The sequence below is a fragment of the Pseudophryne corroboree genome, chromosome 7, assembly GCF_028390025.1.
Source record: "Pseudophryne corroboree isolate aPseCor3 chromosome 7, aPseCor3.hap2, whole genome shotgun sequence".
Taxonomy (NCBI): domain Eukaryota; kingdom Metazoa; phylum Chordata; class Amphibia; order Anura; family Myobatrachidae; genus Pseudophryne; species Pseudophryne corroboree.
Window position 1 is genome coordinate 30,641,700 of NC_086450.1, and position 26,149 is coordinate 30,667,848.

A 26,149-nucleotide genomic window follows, 5' to 3' on the forward strand; every position below is an offset into this window, starting at 1 on the left:
TTGTATAACACAGCCATATAATACGGAGATTATGTTGGTCATTCCGAGTTGTTCGCTCGCAAGCTGCTTTTAGCAGCAGTGCACACGCTAAGCCGCCGCCCTCTGGGAGTGAATCTTAGCTTAGAAGAATTGCGAACGAAAGATTTTCTAAATTGCGAATAGAAATTTCTTTGCAGTTTCTGAGTAGCTCCACACTTACTCTGCCACTGCGATCAGTTCAGTCAGTTTCGTTCCTGGTTTGACGTCACAAACACACCCAGCGTTCGCCCAGACACTCCCCCGTTTCTCCAGCCACTCCCGTGTTTTTCCCAGAAACTGCAGCGTTTTTTCACACACACCCATAAAACGGCCAGTTTCCGCCCAGTAACACCCACTTCCTGTCAATCACATTACGATCACCAGAACGAAGAAAAAACCTCGTAATGCCGTGAGTAAAATACCAAACTTCTTAGCAAATTTACTTGGCGCAGTGCGAACATTGCGCATGCGCAATTAGCGGAAAATCGCTGCGATGCGAAGAAAATTACCGAGCGAACAACTCGGAATGAGGGCCTATATACAATGATCACTTCATTTTCATGGTGGCTCTTAAGATTTTTCCTTACAAATCTCCATGTTTCAACAGCAAGGCACGCAACTGTACTGGACACTATTTTCTGCCCCTTGGGGGTTTATATAATAAGTTGCTGAGTTTTTGCACATGGCAGGATTTAAGGGGGCAAAGCATTGGTAAGCTAGCTAGTGCATCTTTACAAACCGAGGCAGTTAGACCTAGGCATGTGGCCACCATGGCTGTTAAACCATGACATGTGGCCACCATGCCTGTTAGACCTAGGCATGTGTCTACCACGGCTGTTAGACCATGACACGTGGCCACCACGGCTGTTAGACCATGGTATGTGGCAACAACGGCTGTTAGACCATGATATTTGGTCATCACAGCTGTCGGTGGCATAAGGACACCACAGCTGTTAGACCATGACATTAGGCCAACACGGCTGTTAGACCATGGCATGTGTACACCACGCCTGTTAGACAGTGGCATGCACCACTACGGCTGTCAGACTGCGGTATGTGTCCACTGCGGCTGGCATGTGGCCACCGCAGCTGTTAGACCGAGGCATGTGGCAACCATGGCTATTAGACCATGACGTGCGGCCACCATGGCTGTTAGACCATTACATTTGCCCATCACGGCAGTCAGTGGCCTGTAGCCACCATGGCTTTCAGGCCATGACCTGTCCATCCGTGACATGTGGACATCACAACTGTTGCACATGGCCACCACCACAGCTGTTAGACCATGGAACGTGCGCACCAAAGCTGTTAGACCGAGACATGTCTGTGGCTACTGACGTTTCGTTTTACTTTCGTTTTGCAGAGTTAATAAAATGTTGAATAACACGCTGAGGTCTATGTACTAAGCCTTGGATGGAGATAGTCACTGGAGATAAAGCACCAGCCAAACGGCTCCTAACTGCTATGCCCCAGGCTGTGTTTGAAAAGGAGTTTCAGGTAGAAGCCCATTGGTTTGTACTTTATCTCCAGCGACTTGATCTCCATCCAAGACTTAGTAAATATTAATATACCCCATAGACAGCAATTCCGGGGCTTCCGCCCTCCAGGCTCCTCCCCTTTCAATATTCAGTCTCCTGACCCTGGTAAGTGACATTAGCGTTATACTGGCGGCGGCTGCTGCCCTCTGCCGGAGAGAAGCGGTGCTGCAGCTGTTATTCAGGAAGCCTCTGAGTGGTGACTGCGCACTGACCTGTCCGGCATGTTCCGGGTATTCCCCGCAGTGCTGGGGTGATGAGGCTCCCGGTGACCAGACGCGCACAGACTCCTATATAGGTACGAGGCGTGGTGCACGTACAGTGATACATATGCAGCAATGCTGGAGCACTGATACATATGCTGCAATGCTGGAGTAGTGTTACTGTGTGACAGACTTGCACAAACAGGATGGCCCTGATCTGTGTAGTATGTGTATTGTATGTCTACTGTATGTACATTGTATGTCTGTATGTATTCTGTATGTGCATTGCATGTCTGATGTATGTGTATTGTATATGTACTGTATGCCTTCTGTATGTACATATATGTACAGTGTGTGCATTGTATGTGTACTTTTATGTGCATTGTATGAGTAGGCTTACCATACCATCCCTTTAAACTAGGACACTCATAAATTACACAGGTTCTGGGGCTGACTAAAACTAGGCGACATACAGACTTGAAATCAGCCACAGAACCTGTGTAATTTATGAGTGTCCTAGTTTAAAGGGATAGTATGGTCAGCCTATGTATGTGTAAGCACTTTGTGTGTTACCTGTGCATTTTATGTGTACTGTGTGCACATTTTGTGTACTGTGTGCACATTGTGTATGTACTGGCTGTGCACTGTACATGTACTGTTTGCATTATGTTTGCACTGTATGTGAACTGTCTGTGCATTGTGTATGTGTATTGTGTGTGTACTGTGTATTCACTGTATGTGTACTACCTGTGCATTTTATGTGTACTGTGTGCACATTGTGTATTTACTGTCTGTGCATTGTAGGTGTACTGTGTTAGCATTGTGTATGTATTGTCTGTGTACTGTGTTTGCATTGTGTATGTATTGTCTGTGCACTTTCTGCGTATTGTGTATGTATTGTCTGTGCATTGTGTATGTATTGTCTGTACATTGTAGGTGTACTGTGTTAACATTGTGTATGTATTGTCTGTGTACTGTCTGCGTATTGTGTATCTATTGTCTGTGTACTGTCTGTGCATTCTGTATGTATTGTATGTGTACTGTCTGTGCATTGTGTATGTATTGTCTGTGCATTGTGTATGTATTGTCTGTACATTGTAGGTGTACTGTTTGCATTGTGTATGTATTGTCTGTGTACTGTGTATGTATTGTCTGTACATTGTAGGTGTACTGTGTTAGCATTGTGTATGTATTGTCTGTGCACTGTCTGTGTACTGTCTGTGCATTCTGTATGTATTGTCTGTGCACTGTATGTGTACTGTGTTTGCATTGTGTACAGATGGGTCCACGTTTATCTTGACCTTTAATAGGATTAACTGAGACTGGCCAGTCGGACTTAATCCCCTGCTGTAATGACTATAATCCCCTGATGTATTGTTCTCTCTGTATTATATTGCAGCTATGGTGGCCAATCCCGGGATTGGGATTGGCAGGATCCTGGGATTTAGGGCCAAAAATGGCCGGGATTCAATCCCGACATTGGAAGTTCCAATCCCGGGGATTGAGGGATCAGCGTTGAGCGTCCACAGGGCACTCAGACGCTGCCCGGCTTCCTTGTTCCGGCTCCCCAGCGCAGCGTGAGAGGTCACTCTGCGCCGTCAGCCGCTGCAGGGAGCTGCCAGCAGCTATCAGAGGATGTTCTCCACCCGCCCCCAGTATATGGTGAGTTATGTGTGCGGGGCAGGGTGGGGCGAGGAGGCGACCACATAGCAAAAAGCCAATCCCGGGAATCCCGGGATTGGCCATTTTTCAATTCAGATACCCGGGATTGAAAAAATGGCCCGGGATTGGCTTCCCTAATTGCAGCTGAGAACAATAGATGAAGGGTTTATGCTAATAAGTCATGTTGTGCCTAGGCGCAGAAAACTAGTCAAGATAACCGTGGACCCATCTGTATGTACTGTCTGTGCATTGTACGTGGATTGTGTATACACTGTATGTGTACTGTGTCATTGCTGGGATATTACAGCCGGCTGGTGACTTTTGTGCGGTATCGCAGTAAGGAATGCGAGTTGCAGAAGGGGTGATCTCTGTAATATGAGCAGTGTGCGAGTATCAGCTAGTGATGAGCGGATTCGGTTTTACTCGGTTCTCAAAACGGCATCTTATTGGCTCACGGATGTCACGTGTTTTGGATAGCCAATAAGATGCCATTTTGAGAACCGAGTAAAACCGAATCCGCTCATCACTAGTATCAGCAGTGGGGGTGAGTCCGGCTTTTCCCCGGCGGCCTTCTGGGTGCTCCTTCCCCAGCAAATAGGCTTGGGTCGGGTAAGCCATGCTAGGAATGCAGAGGCAATTAATGCTGGCTCATATCGGGTGGCATTTAGGTGGGCGGGTATGTGAGCCACACCCATTAAGGGTGATCCTCATGGAGGGACGCGACACTAATTACCCCTAGTGTGTATGTGTAGTCATGAAGTAGGGAACATAGATTGCAAGCGCCAGTGGGGCAGGGACTGATTTTGAATGACTGAAATACCTTGTAAAGCGCTGCGGCATATGTGTGCGCTATATAAATAAATGTACGGTGTTGATATTCATTGATCATATATATGTCCCAGGGTGCCAGCAGTTCCAGGAATTCAAATCTTTTGGCTCTCCTTACTGGGGTGAAGGAGACTCTGGTAAAACGCTATGGGAAGCTAGCATTTTCTTTGTAACCCGCAGCACGTCAGTGGCACCCTTACCAGAACATGGCAAAGTCCCTCATGTCTGGTAGGACTATTCCTGCAGAAGGTGTTGTAACATAGTAACAAGATGGCTCCGTCCGTAATACTCTATAAATTATATTTCCAACACAGCTCAATAAACTGGACCAGTGTTTCTCAAATCCAGTCCCCAGAACACACTAACAGTGCATGTATCTTTATGAAGGAGCACAGATGAGAAGACCTGGAAAACATGCACTGTAGGTCTGCCGCGAGGACTGGATTTTGGAAGCACTGATCTAGCCTTCTGGGGTGGATATACCTGTACAGCATACCTGCTGAGATCACAGGCTGCTTCTACCTACTGTAGTTCCATGTTATACACCTGACACCAGAACTGAAGGCCATCTATACAGTATATCTTCTACAGATCGGTAAAAGGTCCCATTCTATATTATACTGCAGGCAATAAACTAAGGTGGTTGTTCTTTAGGAATCCGTAAACGTCGGCGTACAGTATAAAATACAGTGAGCATGAAGTCTATTCTGAGCTGCAATTTTGCCCTTTGTCCTATTTGAAGAAGATTATGATGTAAGTCGTAATGTATGTACACACTGTAATCTACATCTGCGTTCCATTACCTTGCGGTAAATTCTTTTCTTGTCTTGTATCCTGATGCGTTTACAACTGTGACATAATTCAGCTGCCATTTGTGTTCTTTGGTGTGTCACTAGTGTTAATCTCTTGACATGCTTGGGCGATTGCGTCAGCGCTTTAGTGTAGTAGAGGCGCGCAGCTGCTTGCACGTGTCGGCTGCATACAGCGGTGATACGGCATTATGCCGGTAATACAGGGTGTGCTGCTCATTTGCAGCTATCTTAAAAACATAAAGCAGCTTGTTCCCAGGCTGTCGTTTTGAGCCAGTTCGGGCTGCACTCTTTGGGGGGAATTCAGTTGTTTTATCGCGTTGCGGGGCGATATTCAATTGTCCTGACTTATCACACTGATTGCGCCCACTGATTGTGCAAAGCACCTAAACCCTACTAAACTAATGGGCGCGAGCTTGAAAAGACCGATTTGGGCACCCAAACGGGCCTCTTTACACGCATTTCAACTCTCCACCTCTGGGGGGGGGGGGGGGGGTAGCGAGCTGAAATGAATTTCTTGCACCCGTCGGCAGCAACATTTGAACAGCTGCCAGCGGCTCCCGGGACCCGCGATAACATTTAAACCCGGCCCTTTGTCTCTAGGAATAGAAAACAAATCATCTGATTTCAGATGTACATATACCATCATGTGGATCACTGGTGAATTGATGATGAGACAAAAGGGGAGATGTAATCAAGCCATGGAGAGAGATAAAGTAGAGTCATTTCCTACTGCAACTAATCAGCTACTAGCGGTCATTTATCTAGCACTGTCTTTGAAATGACAGCGGAATCTCGACACTGAGAACTCTAATGGGTTCCAGGTTTTACCTCTAACCTACCCCTCCTGCAGTCTAACCCCAACCCTCCCCTAGTGCCTAACCCAAAGTCTCATACTCACCTCGGGGATCTGTCGGCATTCTTAGCACCAGGATTTTGACCATTACCCCTTGCGGTAATGTCTCCACTTTATTTCTCTCTAAGGTGTGATACAAACATCTTCCCCTTAATATGGACAGAATTCATTGGGGTTGGGTTAGCACCCAATTCTGGAATCTGGCGGAATCTTATTCTCCGGCTACACTTCCGTCGTGATTTCTGATCAAACCCCTTTAGTAGCAAGGAGAACCCAAGCTGGACTGCATACATGTTAGCCTTCTGCGATCTCGTAACATCAGAAATATATTCATACGTCCAACGCTGTTTTCCTTATCCTGGCTGATTTAGGTGATGCCTTCTAGTGTCTAGAGCAGCTTATACATTCCCCTTGGAGAGTCCACCATGTGGCCAGAGCTAGTGTAGCCTTCACCTCCAGAAGCCTCCTTCTAATTCAAGCTAGAAGTATCTCTATAGTCCTCTCAGGAAGGGAAGATCCCACTGTCTGTATAATGTAGGCTGAAACCATCGGAATCGGACACTTTAGCCAAAAAGTGAGCGTTGTAGGTGGCCATCAGTCAAACCAAATTCTTACGCAGGAGAAATTCCTGGTTTATAGACGTAGGGGGCCCAATAATCTAGTCAGGATGCCAGTTCCATAGTCACCTTCTGTTGAGGAGTATTAGACGTGAGCAGGTGATTCAGTCGTCATTTGGGATGCATGCTCATTCATATTTTTCATTGCCTTGGATGGATACAAACTGCGGTACTTCTATGATTCATCCATGCTTTCCACCAAGTTGCCTAACATATGAAAATCAACACTAATTTGGCAAAACTCTGGTATGCCCACAATGGCACCAACGCCGCCTGGAGAAGCCGGGTGTGGTACGGAAGGTAGATAGTAACTAGGTCGACAGGGTCTTGAGGTCGACATGGTCTAGGTTGACAGGTCAAAAGGTCGATTTGAGTTTTTTATGGGGGTTTTGTGTCATTTTCTTCGTAGAGTGACCGGGAACCCCAATTAGTACACCACATGGCTCACCATGTTTCAGGGAAGGTTCCTCGCTCAGCTACCGCTGCGCTCTGCACAGGTTACCGTTCCCAATTGTAGTCCACGTGGATCGTTAAGTATGAAAAGGTTAAAAAAATAAAATAAAAAAATTATGAAAATCTCATGTCGACCTGTTGACCTAGAAACCCCGTTGACCTAGTTACTGTCAACCAATAGTGGTCGACCTAGTTACTGTGGACCTAGAGACCAGATCCCGGAGAAGCCACCACAGGAAGTGTAGCAGAGGGGCAGCCTGGTGTCCCAGGCTAGGAGTTTTCAAAGCCTCTCCTTGCTCTGTACATCCTTGCTCTTGGCAAAGAGTTTAGGTCCCTCATGCTGTATTTAACTCCCTAGACCATGTCTTGCTAGACAGAGGAAAGCAAGTCTATAAATTCTGTGACAGAGTCTCTGATTACGAAATCTGAAATAGTCGCCCGCCGTATAATTTCCGGTGAGGCTTGGGTCACGTATAAATACACAAAAGTGCTTGTATTTTTATTAATCAGCAGTATACGTTTTTTCCTTCTATCCCTACTGGTGTTTTGTCATTATTACCTTATATCTAAGCGTTCACGGTTCTTGCATTGATGGCTGGAACAGGTTACCAGCCGTACATGCAGCTCTCATTGTGATGTGTGGATGTAGAACTTTATGTATTTTGTGAAAAATTTGAAAGACTTAAAAAAAAAAAAAATCCTCTGCACCAGGGCAAGATTATCAATGGAGCGTGTGAGACTACAGCCCCAGGCCTCCACAAAAAAATAGGCCCATCATTATGACATTATGATAACCATCTGGCTACTTGGCCACCCAGTCGGCCATAAATCATAAACATTAAAATTGTATTTAAATTTTTCTCACAAAATGATGATTTTTTAAAATATTTTCTTCTTCTTCTTCTACTATTGCATATTTGGGAAGACATTGGGGCTGAGGGTAATAAGGGGGAATACATGCCCACATGGCAGTGGCCACACCCACACAGCACTGACCACACCCCCATAGAACTGACCACACCCACACAACATTGGTCACACTCATGGCACTGACCACACCCACACATCACTGGCCACACCTCTTCCGCTTCTCACAGTAGGCCCTTAGTCATTTTGAGTCCCAGGCCCGTATGGCCCTTAATCCGGCCCTGCTGGTCACCAATTGATTGGGAACCTCTGGGTCCCAGTACGTGTATGTGGGAGGGTTCAATGCAAAGGACACAAGCACATTTTGAGCAATGGATCAGCCACTAATAAATGTGTTAGCGGGAAAAGTGCTGCGGAGTATTAAATGGACCAATTACATTCTACCTATTATTTTCTAGAAGGAGCTAGATAAACGATAAATCGAATCTGATTGGTTGCTATGGGCAAAATCACCACTACTATAAACCCAGCACTTATATATCCTCTGGTACAAGAAATATCTAGGTCCGTTATAATTGTCTCTGTGCTTCTAGTTCGTAGCCTATTGTAAGCTGTGGGTTTCCTCATCTAGCCCAATTGCATTACCTGTGCCAGTACCTTGGCGGGAGGGCCATGAGGAGGACTGAGATTTGCAGTAAGAAGCTAGAATGTGCTGTGAAGTGGACATAATACCTTTCGTGTGTGTGTGTACTGTGTGTGGACTGTGTGACCCCTCAGCCAAAGTGAAATATCAGTTCTACTTACCCAGAGATTAGATAAGCTGTTTATACATAGTAAATATCTAGGTATCTTGCCAACCCAGTTAGGCATGTTCTCTCTACAAAGGAGCATTTCTCCGGCAGGGTCCACAGGTTATCCACAGGATAACATTGGGATATGCTTGAGCGTCAGTGGATTGGCACCAAATCGATCACAAGCTTTCTGGCCTTCCAGGATGCAACGGGCTCGTTCATATAATCCCACCCACCGACTCAGTCAGTTTTTTGTTTGGTGCGGCAGAAGCCGGACCATGGTCACAGGGCTGCTGTGTTTTGGCAGCCCTGAGCTTTATTTGGTTTATTTTTATAGTCTTACTATGTTTTGAGTGATCTTTCCTAACAGCGTCTTACACGCATATTGGAAAGAGTCGCTCCAACAACTCTCCGCCGGGTCGCAACAACGCTTGTCGGATATAACTAGCAGGTCCAGCAGACGTAACCAGGCTGTGGCCGGGGCACGGGGAGAAGGTAAGGCATCGGTTCCGCTTAGAAGGGGAATAAGGACACAGCCGCACTGTTTTGGGAGGAGACTACCAAACAGCTGGCGCGCCAGGATTAGTTTGAGGCTGCGATCCCTAGGGTTGATGTCAGCAATGGGGAGTCAGACGCTCTCCTGGTCGCCCCTCCCCCCCCCAGTTCATGACCAGTTTCCGTGCGTCTCCCGCCATGAACTGATTGCCTCACTTCCGTCTCAGACGCTACCACGAGGGGTCTCGGTCGCAGCATAGACCGCTGCATCTGTATACACTAAGGTTACAGCTAAAGAGACTTGGTCGCAGACAAGAGCGTCTGCATGCACTAAAGCGTCTGTGTCCATTTAAAAAAAAATAAAAAAAAATACCGGAGCGGTAGTGTACACTAGTAGCGTCTGGATCCACTCAGTGGTTGCTCAACGTACGGTGTTTGGGAGTCTGCACAGGTGCAAACCTGTTCTGCTCATGTGCAGAACGGACCTTGCAATATCGCTCGCAGCCCCCTGTCAGCCAGCACTGATTGACATGCTGCAACGTTTGGGGGGCGACAGGTGCCCAAGCTTACTGATAGGGGGCGGTCAGGCCTCTGAGATGCAACTCTGCATATGGACGAATCTCTGCATCTTCATCCACGCACGCAATGCTAGTGTAGTTACAGCCGGCTCGCGTCCAACTCTGCATTGCCCGTCGGCCGCCTTATGCTAAAATGGTGTTTTTAAATAAGCCATCAGACGTATTGTGTCACAAAACGCTGCGTACACTATAGGAAAATCCCCTGGGACCCCAGGCCCCAGAAGCGAGATGTACGGTAATTTTCAGCCTTCAGCTTCTCGTCATACATTTACAGCAGGAGTGCTGCATGGCACGGACACCGCCAACTGCCCTCCTCCCAGGGTCCGGCACTCACAGCAATACACACAGAGTACTGCACAAGAAAGTTCCAGGGATTTCCAGACTAGCGTGGGAACATTATCTAGTGGTGGTTTGTTTGTAGCGTTACCTGTTAGAGCTCATTTCCTTTATTAAAGGTCCTGAGACACAGAGCGTAAAATGTTCAGCTGTGTGTGTCGGCTGAGTTTCCCATGACTGGGTCTGCACACAAGTCAGTGTAACCCATCATCCAGGATCATCTGATTTGGTGAAGAAGAGGTTTTTAGTGCCAGTTTATCATTATGGCTGCATCGAGACGGTTTGAGATTAGAGGTATGTAGAGAAAATGTATTATAAGTTCTGTTTATATCATTTATAATCCTCCAAATATAGGTGGTTGACTTATATCCTAATATAATCCCCCCTCGTAGCATATAAGCTATCACAGGCAGGGCCCTCCTTCCTAATGTTCATCCTTTGCTTCCGGAACTCCTTGTGTCTTGTCTCCTTGTCCTTTGCAGCAGTCTGAATCCGTGCGCTCGTCCTTCACTGGGTACATGCTCACTGGGGAGGGGGTAATGTGGAGAAGTTGCCCATAGCAACCAATCAATCAGCTTCTAACTGTCATGTTACAGATCGTACTAGATAAATAACTAGAAGCTGATCTCTACTTTATCTCTGGAAGGCTTGATACATCCCCCCCTTGTGTCTTCCATTCTATTATGGGTGAGAACTAAGGGGTTTATGTAGCATTAAGTATAATTCTGTCTTATTTTGCGTAAGATACTCCTTACTGTCTTGCATTTGTGCACCAAACACACCTCTAGACTCATCCCAAACTTCTGACACCTTTCACCTGACGAGGTGGAACAGCGGAGGGACGGTGTTTGCAAACTCTCCCGGAAGTTCCTGAAGAGTCCTGAATTTCTGAGTCTGCCTCCTAACAGAGTTGGTCAGTCTCAGTTGGATGATGTGATTTGCATTGAGTGGTGTTATCCCAGCACTACCCCCCACCCAAATGGTGAAAAATGCCACGAATCACTACTTTGAACAGCGGCCAGTGTTTGAGTATACGGGGCTGTTGGTTCTGTTTCTTGGCATGCTGAAGCCCGTGGCCTCATCCTGAAATGCAGCTTCACTGGCTTCATCCGTGTGGATTCCACGGTCGCCATGAGTGGATCAGTGTCAGGAGGCGCCATATTTGCACAATACGCCTCCTGCGGCGGCATATTGTAGCACAGCCACTGCAGCGGCGGTGCTACCGTGTCCATCTGTGAGTCAGGCCTGTAGTCACGTAGTATGCCAAGAATGTGTCCTCGATGCCTGGATAAAAATTATCGAGCGTATCTTAGAGAATAACAGTTTTTTTTAACCACGTTAACCCTTACCCTGGTGTGCTAGATTATGGGGATCACTTACCAACAAGTGATTAAACTCACTGTGTATGATAAATGGTGCTCCAGGCAATCAGCTCCTGAATGTCATGTGTTTGAAAAGTGACAATTGGGAGCTGATTGTCTGGAACACCATTTATCAGTCACACAGAGTTTTATCACTGGTTGAGTATGATTGACCGGCGGTCAGAATCCCGGTGGTTACAATACCGACGCTGGCATCCCGGTCTGTGAAATCCTGAGAGGGGTGAGGTAAGTATATTCCCTCATCTCCCCTACCCCGTAACTCTTCCTTCCCGCAGCCTAACCCTAACCTCTCCCCTGTGGTGCCTAACCCTATCCCCTCCAGGTGGCGCTTAAACCTAATCACCCACCCATGACGTTATCTCCAAGCGCCGGGAAAAACGGCAGGTCGGGACCCTCAGGGCGTGGCCTCGGTCCCATTAGGCCACACACCGCAATTCAATGCTGGCCACCGTCACTCTGGGGGCAAGCCCAGCACTCTGGAAGCTGCTGGGCTGCCCCCAGCCTCTGGCACACACTTTCCCGGCCAGCGATGCTGTCTCTATAGCAGGACAGACAGCATGCGCTCTCCCCACCCCCCCAACCTCCTGACCACCCGTGGGACACTGGTATGGGCTCTAACATGCTGTAAACGTGTCCCGTGTCACTACACTCTTTCCTGGATCCAACCCAGATAGCTACCCGGGTAGGATTCCCGGGTCACTTGAACCAGGGTTTTTCTGAGGGAGCTGTTTCCGCTAACAAAAAACCCGGGTCAGTGCGTACCCCTGTACAAAAACACAGTTTTTTTGAGCTAATAGAAAAGGTCTGAAGATCGACACTGTCTAGGTCGAACACTATAGGTCGACAGGATTTCTAGGTCGACATGTGCTAGGTCGACATGAGTTTTTCACATTTTGTGTGGGGACACGATGCACTCATTCGGCTTCCCGGTCACTGTACGCAGAAAACGACACCCAAAAAACTCATGTCGCCCTTTTGACCTGTCGACCTAGAAACCCTGTCGACCTAGTGACTGTCGACCTATAGTGGTCGACCTAGACACTGTCGATTTGATGATCCACACCCTAGGAAAGGGGTATAAATGTGTATGCTAAATGTTGTGCACTACACCTAAAGATGTCACGTCATCTATAGTTTGGGGGTGCATGGACCGTTTTAGGATGTGATTTGACCTCATATTCTAACCTGAGGTAAAGGTGAGCGAGCGCTTGGGTAGTGGAAAGCGATTTGGCCTCCTACAGCCACACCCACGCAGAGAATGTATGCAGGACGCTGAACATTTGCATAAATGATGATGATAATAATAATAATACAGTAAAAAACCCAAGCAGCTGGAATTAAAATGACTGTATGTATTTCCCATTTGTGTGAGTGGAAATTACGTTCAGACCTAATGCCTATACGTCACTTAATGGAGATGTGATCACTGGGCAGAATTAAACGCTGGAAATTCTAAAATCCACTAGCAGTCGTTTTCACTTTCGTTTTCTGCTGTAGGATGGAGATTGCGTTGTGGTAATTTCATGTGTTAGAGAATTGTAATTCAGCAACTGAAACCGTCAGGGAAGATAATCCAGCTTTCTGTGTGGACGATTGCCTGGTAACCCTCCGTTCTGGGGTGAGTGAGGGAGACGCAGCTGACAAAATGTTAGCTGTGGAAATAGTTGGGAACAGGCCAGTATTGTGTATATTATAGTATTGCTGTGGTCCTCTTGCATTGTGTAGCCTCCTTTAAGCGCAGGAGACCTGTAATACACTGTATGTATTATAGTAATCTGTATAAGTGATGACACACGTTATTAGCAAATCATGAGGTCACCTGTTGCTTCCAGCAGAGTATTATGACTACGTTTTATCCCGTATGTTGACAGAATTTTCTGTGTACACTGAATGTAGAATAGCTAGTTGCATTTTGGACTTTTATTAAACTCTAAAGGTGGATGCACACTTGGCGAGAAAGTAAACAACGTCGCTCATCTTCACCCTTCCTGAGCGACGTCGTTTACTTTCTCAGCAAGTGTGTATGCCGCCGCCGAGCGATGCCCGGTCCCGCGGGTCGTTAATGCCCACCGCTGTCTGCCGTGCATACAGCTCAATTTGGACTGTTGTCCAAAAGCTGCCTGCACGGCTGCTGCGTGTCGTCACTGAGCGATATGGTCGTGGTGTGTGTACGCACTGTCGCCGACCGATAAAATATGCTATTGATGTATGTCATATATCGATCTATTTATGCGATTTTTGTTTGTCCTTTTCTTGGGGTGATAAACATCATCACTTAGAGCGCGAGATGTATTAACATATGCGATCAACATCGCAGTGCGGTGATGGAGGTCCCCTGCGATACCTGTGAGGTGGTCTGCGGGGGGTCTCCGTCACCTCCCTGGGCTCTCCTTCTCCTCAGCTTCCGGGAACAAGGCAGCAGGCTTTTCCCGGCGCCTCCTCCTCCCCCTTGGACCTCTGGCTGCGTTGCTAGGGGGAGGAGGAGTTTACCTTCCGGGTCCAGGCTGCCTGGAGGAAGGTATTGCCAGGGAGGAGGGGGGTCGGCATCTGCGGTTTTACCGCATTTTTCCTTAGTACATCCCGCACAGAGAGTGAGAAAATGGAGAGAAAGTACTAGCCAATCAGCTCCTAGCTGCCATATTACAGGCTGTGGGCGGGATGATGTACTAACCTATGGCGGTACATTCCGCCACACTTTGAATTGGTCTCATATGTACTAACATATGCAATAAGTATCACAAAGGACAGTTCTCCCGAAAAGAGCTTCCATTTGTGATGCCGGGATTTCCGGGTTTTGGTCCCACGAGTTAAAACCCACGAAAACTGGGTTTTTACCGCATTTTTCCCTTAGCACATCCCCGACCTGGTTGGCTGGTACATTATCTCTCTCTCCATTTTATCACTCTCCATGTGATGATGCATCTCACTGATATGGTAACTTGGAATTTTTATATGATATGGGGGGAAACGGCTTCCCGGTCATGTGATCTTATCATGGTTATATGGGGACTGCGGGCCTGATTTAGAATTTTAGGATATTACACAGCTGCAGGGAAGCGGCTGCGTCCGTGACCCACTGGTGCGTCTCAAGACGCATCATCGGATCACACCATGTGACCATCGGTCATCTGAGTATCCTTCAGGTTACTCGTATTTCCGTCTCAGGTCTGTTACCGAATTCCGTAAATCTGTGCATCAGCAGACACTGACCTCGGCACTCCTACAAAACAGAGGTGACACGCTTCCGTTTTGAGGAACGGACCCGGTCGCCGCCCCTTCCCCGTCCCTATAGGCCAGTGATGGCTAACCTTGACACTCCAGCTGTTGTTGAACTACACATCCCAGCATGCCCTGCGTCAGTTTTAGCAAGGCCAAATAGCAAAACTGTAGCAGGGCATGCTGGGATGTGTAGTTCAACAACAGCTGGAGTGTCAAGGTTAGCCATCACTGCTATAGGCCCTCAGCCTGTCAGTCAGGTTAGTGTTGCTGTATAAATGATTGCCGCTTTATAATACGGGCAACCTCGCACAAAGTCCCGCACAGCCTGCAACTCGCAGGCTATTAGATTTCACCCTATGAGCGATACTTCTACAAACATTGTTATATACAAAAGAGTTTACAAGGTGTGTAATAAGGGTGATTGCTGGATATATACTCCCATCTCCTCCTTGCAGTAATGTAATACACATTGTAAGGACTTGCACAACACGGTCTCCGTTAATCAGTGTATTTGTTCTGTCCTTCCTCACAGATGCCGTCCATTGAACCATTTTGCCGTTACACGCCGCGTTTCTTTCTGACTGTGGATGCTGTGACACCCAGGGATACTGTAATGACCAGCAACTGTCTTCCCAGCAGCGCAATTCTACAGATCGAGGAAGAGTTGGACAGCGAGGAGCGAGAGGTTATATCGTTCGCTTACAGGGAGATCGCACTGAACACCAATACGCGGGATCTGCTAAGCGAATTGAATGAAACGACGGAGCATGGATTAGCTGAAGTGCTGTACCTGGTGAAAAGGTTTGATCTTCTCAAAAGATACCTAAAGAAATCAAGAACCGATGTCGAAAAATTGATGTCAACACAAAGCAGAAGAATTCCGGAATACAGGTAAACTTTTGGGGAAGGGCATAGGAGACTTAAATTCACTGTTACGTTATTGTACATAGTTTATGGGGGGTATTCAATTTTGTGGCGTTTTTTTTTTTTTACTGGTTGAAAAAACAGCACTAATTCGACACGATATTCAGTTACGAGCATTTTCACACGTTTTTAATCCATTTTCGCCCATGCGGTTTCACTTTTTTTTTATTTGTCGAATCGGCGTGGGTGGAGATTGCGGCGAAAATGCTCAGAAATTTGCCAAAACACATGTATAGGCGGCAAATTCGCAGATACACGTGGTTTTCGCCAGTGCCGGATTTTTCGAGCGGTCGAAGTAACGGCACGGGCATTGAATAGGTTGAATCTAAATTCAACCTAAAAACGGCCGGAAAGTGACGTTTTTTTTCACTGGTCGAGAAAACGGCACTAATTGAATACCCCCTTAAAACTGTATGTGATCCAGCTGGGAAATGTAGATCGTCTACAGATATTCTTGCATAAAGAAGCACAGGCAAGGTGTATACTCCTACATCCAGCCACAATACACCATGCAGCGCGAGACACCTGGTGGGAGAGCGCCACCAGGTCCCTTGCAACTCCTATGCTAACTTTGGGTGTGTTTTTTTTTTTTTGCCATAAAATGCGTCTTAGTCACAATACGATGTGACTAGGACGCACGAGGAGACAGGGCTGATCAATATTGATATATGATGCGTGTATATTGTGTGTGACTGAGTCTGTATACGGAACAGAACTTGCACTGGACAAAAGCTGTGGATGCTACATGGGTGTGGAATGGTATGCCGGCGGTCGGGCTCCCGGCGACCAGCATACCGGCGCCGGGAGCCCGACCGCCAGCATACCGACAGTGGAGAGCGCAAAGGTGCCCCTTGCGGGCTCGTTGCGCTCGCCACGCTGCGCGCGCCACTCTATTTTATTCTCCCTCCAGGGGGGTCGTGGACCCCCACGAGGGAGAATAAGTGTCGGCATGCCGGCTGTCGGGATTCCGGCGCCGGTATACTGAAGACCACCCTGCTACATTATAGCACTTTGTGTACAGAAACTCAGCTGCACACAGATATACAAGTGTCATATACAGTATCACATTAATCAGGTAAGTCTCCTCGTGCGTCCAAAAAAAGACTAAAAGTTTACTGCGTTCTCTGTGCCGCTGTGCCTGCTGCGCACCTCTCCCCCAGATCCGCCACTGGGAACAATTCGCTTGTATCCTGGCCTCACTTCGCCACTGCAATGCATTGCTGCAAATTGCAGTACAGGCGGGTTGCGATAATGCGATTCTGTACCACACCTCCCACCTGCACCTCCTCAGAGCACAGGAAGAAGAAGTTCCCCCATGATGCATATAATGTTACTTATTACTGCTATGGGAAATAGAAGATGTCTTTTCTAAAGAAAAACAGCTTTTTTAGCTATTCAGCACAACTTCCCTGAAGGTGCGTAATAATTCCTGATTAAATATCTGCTTCCTCCGCACAAACAATGATGCAATTGTCTAAGTTGGTGGGAATAATGCAATATATTATTTGTGGCTGGTCAAAGCTGCCAAAGCAAATACATAAATCTGTTTAGTGGGGCTAGGGTAATAACAGACAGAACCTGATTAACCATTAACTTTTACTCCTCTCGTGGAAACATAGAATATCGACGGCAGTAAAAAAACACTTGGCCATTCTAGTCTGCCCATGTACATGCACACACTAGCACACTAGGGTTATTTATTTAGTTTTTTTGTTATATTTTTGGATTGTGGGAGGAAGTCGGAGTACCCGGAGGAGAATATACAAACTCCACACAGTTAGGGCCATGGTGAGAATTGAACCCATGACCTCAGTGCTGTGAGGCAGTAATGCTAACCATTATATCATCCGTACTGCCGGTGAGATCTGCTGCTTTTGTGTAGTCACGTGCACTAATGTATAGTAACAAATGTGTGGTGCACTAATTTGGGCTATCGTGCAGTAATGGGGAGGCAGCACGCAGTAATGTGCACTAATGTGGGTATTCGTAAACTAATAGGTGTTAATGTGCACTAGTGGGTGGTAACGTGCACCAGTGGGTTCTCACATGCACTCATGGGTGGTAATGTGTACCAGTAGATGGTTATGTGCATTAATAGGTGGCAGCATGCCACCCGTTGGTTGGTAATGTCCAGTAAAGTGGGCAATCATGCATTAATGGGTGGTAGTGTGCAGTATCATGGGCAATCATACAATGAGTGTTAACGTTCACCATTGTGTGGTAATGTGCTCTATTGGGTGGTCATATGCACTAATGTGTGGTAACCATGCACTAACCGCCTCCACTTACAGGCTCCCTGAGAACTCACACACCCTTGTTTGCATTTCCTCATGGAAATCAGGCTGTGCTCTGGACCAGCTGTTACACCATCATTGCTGCAACCATCGTGGTTTTGTTTTTACTGTATCCGTGTTACCCGGGGGAAATCCAGCGATGACACATTAGTTAGGGGAAAGAGGGATAAGTAGAACGGTTTGGGGATTTTGCTCACAGAGAGCGGGATTTACTAAGCGGAAAATGCGGTAAACCACCTGTTTACCGCATTTTCCTAATGTACTATCCCCCGGCCGCCAGGTCAGCGCGGCGGCGGGGTTCGCCAGCTTTAGCTGGCGATAGTCCATAGAATCCTAAGGGCTTCTCTCATGCTCCCAGCATGCCCTGCGGCCGCCCCCGTCACCCCGCACATGCGCAGACTGACTTCTGGGGCCGAATTGCGGAAGTCAGGCTGCCGCTGTGCATCGCGGAGGACAGCTCTTATCGGAAGAGCTGTCCTCCGCAATGCTGATCGCATATGTTAGTACATATGCGATCAGCATCGTGGCGCAGGGCGGCGATGGGCGGCGATGTACCTTAGTACATCCCGCCCATGGTATTAAATACTGGGGATAGACATTCGTATACAGTAGATATGTGTTTGTTAGCCAAGTATATGCTCAGGGGCCATAGCAGGACTATAATCCGCCCTGAGCTGGCCCCGCCCCTGAACGCATGATGTCATGAAGGAGATGATTGGGCCGCCAGCATCAGGAGATAGCTGAGCGCCTAGATTTGTCCTAATGACGCTCCGAGCGGCTCTGCCGGCTGTATGTTACTGTTCCAGGCTTCCTGCAAGCCAAATGCAGGTGACATGGAGCAGCCATGGGGACACTTGTACACACTGCACATTGCTGATATAATATTAGTAGTAAGATATCCTGGCTCATGCGGGGGATACAATAACAGTCATTGCAGACAATAATTTGCTGGTCATTACAATATATGAATATCATACTATATATTTTCCCCTATAAAACTGTACAAAAATAATGGCTAACATCAAGCTGCACATGTACTTTGCAATACACCGTCTATTTACTTACCGTATAACACTGCTGACCTCGCTGCACGTCAGAGTATAAATTCTGTCTGCGTCCGTATGAAGTTCTCCAGGACTCATTCTGTATTTACTCCCCTGGTCTGTGAGGATCATACAGATGTGTCACATGCAGCTATCCACAAATTGCGCTGAATGGCATTGTTTGGCGCACCATGAAAAATGCGAGTAAGCCGATCCTCGTGTTTTTATTTCTGCCCAATAATATACTCAATTTGCATCTTTTTGATACTGCTACTGTGACAAAAGTTGGGCCACAGTAAAGTATGAGAGTTCCCCAGGGCAATAACTTGTGGGATCCAATAAGATTGTCCGTGTAGTATGATAGATTTTAATTTGGAAAGTATAATGGGGGAGATGTACTAAGCCTGAAAAGTGATAAATATCACTGTGATAAAGCACCAGCCAATCGGCTCCTAACTGTCATGTCACTGGCTGTGTTTGAAAAATGACAGTTAGGAGCTGATTGGCTGGTGCTTTATCACAGTGATATTTATCACTTTTCAGGCTTAGTACATCTAGACCAATGTGTAAATAGGGGATGTGCTCAGGATCCCCACAGTGGAATCTCTGTGGTCACAGTGCTGACAGGTCTTGACGGTGAGTATTGGGTTAGCTTAAGGGTCAGGCACTAGGGGGAGGGTTAAAGTTGGGGTGCGGTAGGTCATGGTTGTGGTTAGGCTGCCGAAAGGGACGCTGTGGGAGGGATGGGTTACGGTTTGGGGTTGAAAACGCGCTGGGATCCGCCTGGATCCTGACCCTCTGCATTTCTTACCCAACCTGTACATACTCACAGCGCCACAAATGTGTTAAGTAAACTGTAATGCCCCCAGTTCACAGGTCATGCAGAAAGCCCTGGTTATATGTGCTATTGTGCCCGCATGCTGAGTGATGTACCTACGTGTGTAGTACCACCATGTATGGGGGCACCTGAGCGACAGCCCTGGCTGCCCCACTATTAACCCATCCCTGTACACCACTAGTTATGCACAGGGCCATCTTAACAGCAGGGTAGGCCCCTGGGAAAAGCAATGCACTGGGGCCCCTACCCATCCTCCAGCGGTAGGGGTGGGGGGGGGGGGGGGGGGGGGGCTGGCTGGGCTATCAGCGACAGCTTTGATGACCCGCGGGTGGTAGTGGGTGTTCTATCTTCCGCTCACCATGCAGGACTGGGGTAGTGATTTCTGCTAATTACTCCTTTACTGCACAGATGGAGGGAGATGGGCAGGAGGGAGAACACTAAACTGTAGAAGGGGCATTGGGCTGAATGAAGGGGCCCCAGTACATGACTTCCAGGGCGGTAGGGGGTGTTTAATACACAGGGGAGGGGTGGATAGTGGAATGGGTTTATTATCGTTTTCCGGTGGGAGGGCAGCATGCTTGACTGCAGATATCTCCAGTTCCTGCAAATAGTTTTTAATGGTATATAAAACTAGAGAGTCTCACCTGTCGGGAGGTTCTGGGGACATGAGGATCAGAGCTCAGGAGTCAGAGCAATCCACCGATGGACATATAAAACTGCATACCAGGCGTGTGGAGCTGGAGCAGGGACCGGCTGCTGGAAGGCTGATATCTCTGGTTCTGGGCATAGTAGAGACAAGCTGCCAGTGTCCAGTGAAAGGGGAGAGTCCCAGCTTTTGGATTGTACCCTCAGAAAAACTCTTAAGTCTGACACAACCCGAGCTATCTGGCTGGGAAGAGCAATTTACAGGCTCGGATGGGGACCATTGCTTTGAAGTCTATCTCTGGTTCCCCAGGGCCAATTTTTTTTTAAATTCTGTTATGCCTCTAAAAAGGGGACCCTCAACTATCAGCCTATGGCCCTTACACTCTTGGGGCCCTTGGGCAAGTGTCCATTGAGCCTATACGAAAAGACGGCCCTGGTTATACACTAATCTCAGAGTAAAGGCAAGTAACCAGGGGTTGATATGACTGAGCCGCCACATCCCATCCCGTCGCGCAGCATCGCAATGAACGTGCAAATCCTAAATCCCCAGTACACCGCAAGTCTGTTGGCGTGCGGCTGCAGTGCAAATAATGCAGACGCGTGAAACTTGCTATCCATGGCGCTGCGTCTAAATCGTGCCACCCAACTTGCGCCATATTGCTAGGTGAATGAGGAGACATTCGTATTTCCAGTCCTAATTCTGCTGGAATGTAATGTTAGCTATAGTTATTTTTATTTGCGAAACGGATTAGATCTACTTTTTATTAAAATTGTTCTTCCTTATATGACTTGCAGTATACCACTACTTAATACTGCCTGGATATTCAATACAGGTTGCCGGCCTCATCTGCTCAAAGCATGTTACAGATGAGCTTCACTCTGACGACTTTTATGTTGGGTTCTCACTGGCTGATATATATTGACCGTTCTGTTCAGTAGGTGGTCAGCCGACCGCCCGTATACATGCTGTATTCCTCGGCGGTGATTGACGGCCGAACTGTGCCCGCCCAGTTTGTGACGTCAGTCCCCGACGGATCGGTCATTGTGTATGTAGAACACACTGCCCGATCCTCCCATAGATATATCTGCAGATCCATTGATCTGCAGTTATACGAGTCTACCAGTGTGTACCCAGCTTTAGATCATAGAGAAGACTCCCAGATATGCCCTGCGCTGACCATTATAGATTTTTTGGGGAAAAGCATTAGAATGGCGTATAAATATTTTATTTCCCCTGAAAGTAATATGTAACGCATAACCAGATCTCGGCCAATTATAATCCGCTCTTCTTAACAAGCATCTACAGGCAGGATCAAAGTCAGGCTGCAAATGTAACTGTAGTCCATAATTAACTCCGCATTGTGCATCCCCAGAGCTGCAACGCAGAAAACAATACAACGTGACAAAAGAAGTGATTAGAACTAAGAATTAGTAGTGCTATCATCTTAGAGTCTGTAATGACAGTGATGACAAATGGACAAAAAGCGACATGATTATAATCTGCAGTATGTATTCAGATGCATTCTAATTGTGTTTTATAATAGTTTGAGAAATCAATTCACATTAGTAATATAAGCGGAATGTTACGTTTTGGGGATGGCGTCGATTTCCCAGCAGTCTCCATCCCCGCAGCCTAACCCTTAAGCTGGGTACACACTGCAAGATATATATACAGAGTAATTGACCTGCAGATATATCTATAGGAGGATTGGGCAGTGCGTTGTGCATACACACTGTCCGATCCGTCGGGGACTGACGTCACAAACTGGGCGGGGTGTTTACATGCACCTGCCCAGTTCGGTCGGCAATCACCGCCGGCTGCTGCAGCATGTATACGGACGGTCGGCTGACCGCTCGTACACACACTAAGATGCACCAATATATCTGTAGTGCCGACGCAATATGTCTGTGAACGACAGCGTCCAGACATATCGTTGGTACACATTGGCCACTCACTCCCCCAATAAAAATATTTCTCTGTAGTAGATTTTAGAGGAGAAAAGTATGCAATCTAATTTCTCTTAACTCCTAGAGGATACTTGGGTCCATTTAGTACCATGGGGTATAGATGGGTCCACTAGGAGCCACCTTATGAATTTGATAGTGTGGGCTGGCTGCTCCCTCTATGCCCCTCCTACCAGACTCAGTTTAGAAAATGTGCCCGGAGGAGCCGGTCACACTGAAGGAAGCTCCTGAAGAGTTTTCTGCATTTATTTTATATGTTTGTTATTTTCGGGCAGCCTGCCTGCTTCGTGGGACTAAGGAGGGGGGGGCGGATTCCAACCTCTTGAAGGGTTAATGGTCCCGTTCCCCGCAGACAGGACACTAAGCTCCTGAGGTAACTATTCGCAAGCCCCACCTAGTACATTCCCGCAGCACGCCTCCAGAACAGAGCCAGAAGAATGAAGAGTGGTAAATAGAATAATAGCGCTAATTGGCCATAAATGAGGTCAAAATACATGTTTTAATTCATAAAAAAATCAATATAACATCCATATGGAATAACAATAAATGATGTGTAAAAGTGTTAAGAAAAACCCTAATATAGGGATTTTGGAATAAAACTCCCATATGCATTGATCAAGCAATAATGGAGATGATAGGACCTGTTCCTATATTATAGTCCCCTTCAAAAGTCCATAGACCCAATTAGTAGTCGAAGGTCGACATTAATAGTTACCACAGATGTATCCAAGGGTAATTTAAGCGGCTCAGGGATCCGCAGTATTGCAGTTCCTTGGTAGGTGAACAGTTGAGCAGTGTCCACAGTTCAATAGGTATACCTCCAGTAAGGGTCTCTAAAATTGCGGTGGATGGTGGGGACTTGGTTCAGGTCGTCCAATCTACGAAAAGTAGATGTCCAGGGAGTAATGCAGGAGAGCAGCTCGCACCAACGCATTTCGTTGTGTTCACACAACTTTTTCAAGGTGCTCACTAAGCTCTAGACAGGGGTTTATATACCCAAACAATATGGCTGCTCATTTGCATAGATAATTGAAATTTGACCATCTTATCTCATAATATGACCCATTTAATGACAGACATTAGTATATAATCACAAACATGTACTACCAAATGTATATATTAAAAAGAAGACCCAAACACTCCAAAATTATATATTCATTTACATATAGGGTGATCACATGACCCTTTATAGATGTCTAACATTTGCTGTAGTGCCCAAACTCCGGAGTGGATCGGGTATATATGTACTAAATCAATGGTGATGATAATGCTCCTTCCCGAATGGGAGGAGATCCTACCTGCTATTTAGTATATTACTGGGGTGTCCCCTCCTCCTCACCCGCATCGTCAGCTCCACTAACTAACGGGGATGACGCGAACGGATCCCATCCCGTCGCGTCATCAAGCACCGCCCGGCCGCGTATCAATGACGCGGTCCGTATTCCGGTGCCGCGTCATTCTCGTGGGCCCTGGGCACGGACGTCATGACGCGACGCGCCACTAGTTGTTGTCAATATTGTCATGGCAACGCGTCAGTTCACGCGTCGTTTAGTAACTACTCCGTGGAGGTCACAGTGGGAGGCGTTAGGGAATCTATCTCTGACGCTGCTGTCTATGTATTTCCGCCAGCCACTGTGCCAACCATACGGAGAAACATATAATATACCATGCATGATTTGTATAAAGTTCCATCAATTAGTATGATTTGCCCATATTACACTATATAATACTTCATAAGACTTCCCATAAGGAATAAATATGAAAGAATATTAATAATACAATGGGATATAAATTGCATATATATCTTAATAGATAATGAATTAAGTAAAAAAGGGGGGGGGGGAGGTATAAGTAAATATATATGACTAATAGATATATCTCAGAAATTATGTAACGAATACCAAAAGGGGAGCATAGAGAGTCTAACTGATCAACATATACATATAGAGATCACAGATGATAATTTCTTCCTATAATCCAAACATGCTTTTAGGACATCGAATTCAGACATCAACCAAAGACACCCATAATATAGCGATAGGCTCTTAGCATTCAAAATAATCTTCCAGCACACAATAAAGTATGCTGATAGTATCATAAGTTTAATCGTAATAACGAGAGGGAGTGGGGAAGAAAAAATGCAGACCAAAGCAGATTATGTAGACACTTAGCAGACAATCATAGTACTGAGTTAAGTTCAACTGCTTCATTTAATCCTCTTGGATATATAGTATTCAGTTTGAACATCCAATATAGTTCCTGTTTACACAAGATTTTATATCGATCGCCCCCTCTTTTCGTTATATCCACCTGTTCAATAGCTGTAAGGTGTATGGAACTGGGGTCTCCCCCATGATGATCCCTAAAGTGTCTAGAGACACTATGTGTAGAGATTTTGGCGGTGGGGGCTGCTCTCCTGCATTACTCCCTGGACATCTACTTTTCGAGGGTGTGAGCTGCTCTCCTGTATTACTCCATGGACATCTACTTTTCGAGGGTGTGAGCTGCTCTCCTGCATTACTCCCTGGACATCTACTTTTCGAGGGTGTGAGCTGCTCTCCTGCATTACTCCCTGGACATCTACTGTTCGAGGGTGTGAGCTGCTCTCCTGTATTACTCCCTGGACATCTACTTTGCGGAGATTGGACTACCTGAACCAAGTCCCCACCATCCACCGCAATTTTAGAGACCCTTACTGGAGGTATACCTATTGAACTGTGGACACTGCTCAACTGTTCACCTACCAAGGAACTGCAATACTGCGGATCGCTGAGCCGCTTAAATTACCCTTGGATACATCTGTGGTAACTATTAATGTCGACCTTCGACTACTAATTGGGTCTATGGACTTTTGAAGGGGACTATAACATAGGAACAGGTCCTATCATCTCCATTATTGCTTGATCAATGCATATGGGAGTTTTTATTCCAAAATCCCTATATTAGGGTTTTTCTTAACACTTTTACACATCATTTATTGTTATTCCATATGGATGTTATATTGATTTTTTATGAATTAAAACATGTATTTTGACCTACCTATCTTATTTATGACCAATTAGTGCTATTATTCTATTTGTTTGCCTATTGTGTGTGAGGTCTGACCAACCTCCTTAATTAGCTGCCGTGTTGAACCTCCCCAATCAGCGCCTGGAGAGAATTACCATTTGGTAGTTTCTCCTTTCTTTGTACTATTCCAACTTGTTTGTAGTACCGAAACCAGACTGTTCGGTAAGACCAATTCTGAACCTCAAGTCCTTGAACCCGTTCTTAAGAGTGTTCAAGTTCAAGATGGAGTCTCTGAGAGCGGTGATCTCAGGTCTGGAGGAAGGGGAATTCCTGGTGTCTCTGGATATCAAGGATGCGTACCTTCACATTCCGATCTGGCTGCCTCATCAGGCTTATCTACGGTTTGCACTGCAGGACTGTCACTACCAGTTCCGGGCCCTGCCATTTGGTCTCTCCACAGCACCGAGAGTGTTCACCAAAGTGATGGTAGAGATGATGTTTATACTCCGCAAGCAGGGAGTGAACATAATTTCGTACCTGGACTATCTTCTGATAAAGGCGCCGTTCAGGGAGAGGTTGCTGGACAGCATTGGTCTCTCAACCTAACTTCTCCAGGATCACGGGTGGATTCTGAACCTTCCGATTTCTCACCTAGAGCCAACACGACGGCTCCCATTCCTGGGATTGATACTGAACACGGAGTCGCAGAAAGTATTCCTTCCATTGTGAAAGGCATTGGTAATCCAGTCGATGGTTCAGGATGTCCTGAAGCCAACCCGGAT

The 26,149-nt window shown here is 46.6% G+C and overlaps 1 protein-coding gene across 3 annotated transcripts in view; it reads left to right on the forward strand.

Moving 5' to 3' along the window:
- Positions 1-1,524: 1,524 nt before the first annotated feature.
- CFLAR (CASP8 and FADD like apoptosis regulator) overlaps positions 1,525-26,149 on the forward strand; it is a 53,098-nt gene continuing 28,473 nt past the window's right edge. Inside the window, exons 1-2 of one of the 3 annotated variants that reach the window (XM_063932872.1) lie at positions 1,525-1,661; positions 15,182-15,540. In XM_063932872.1, the coding sequence (XP_063788942.1) occupies positions 15,182-15,540 (359 nt within the window). In that variant the 5' untranslated portion in view covers positions 1,525-1,661. Of the gene's footprint in view, positions 1,662-1,693; positions 1,852-12,949; positions 13,049-15,181; positions 15,541-26,149 lie in introns of those variants that run through there. The other 2 variants (XM_063932871.1, XM_063932873.1) reach the window with 2 other exon arrangements.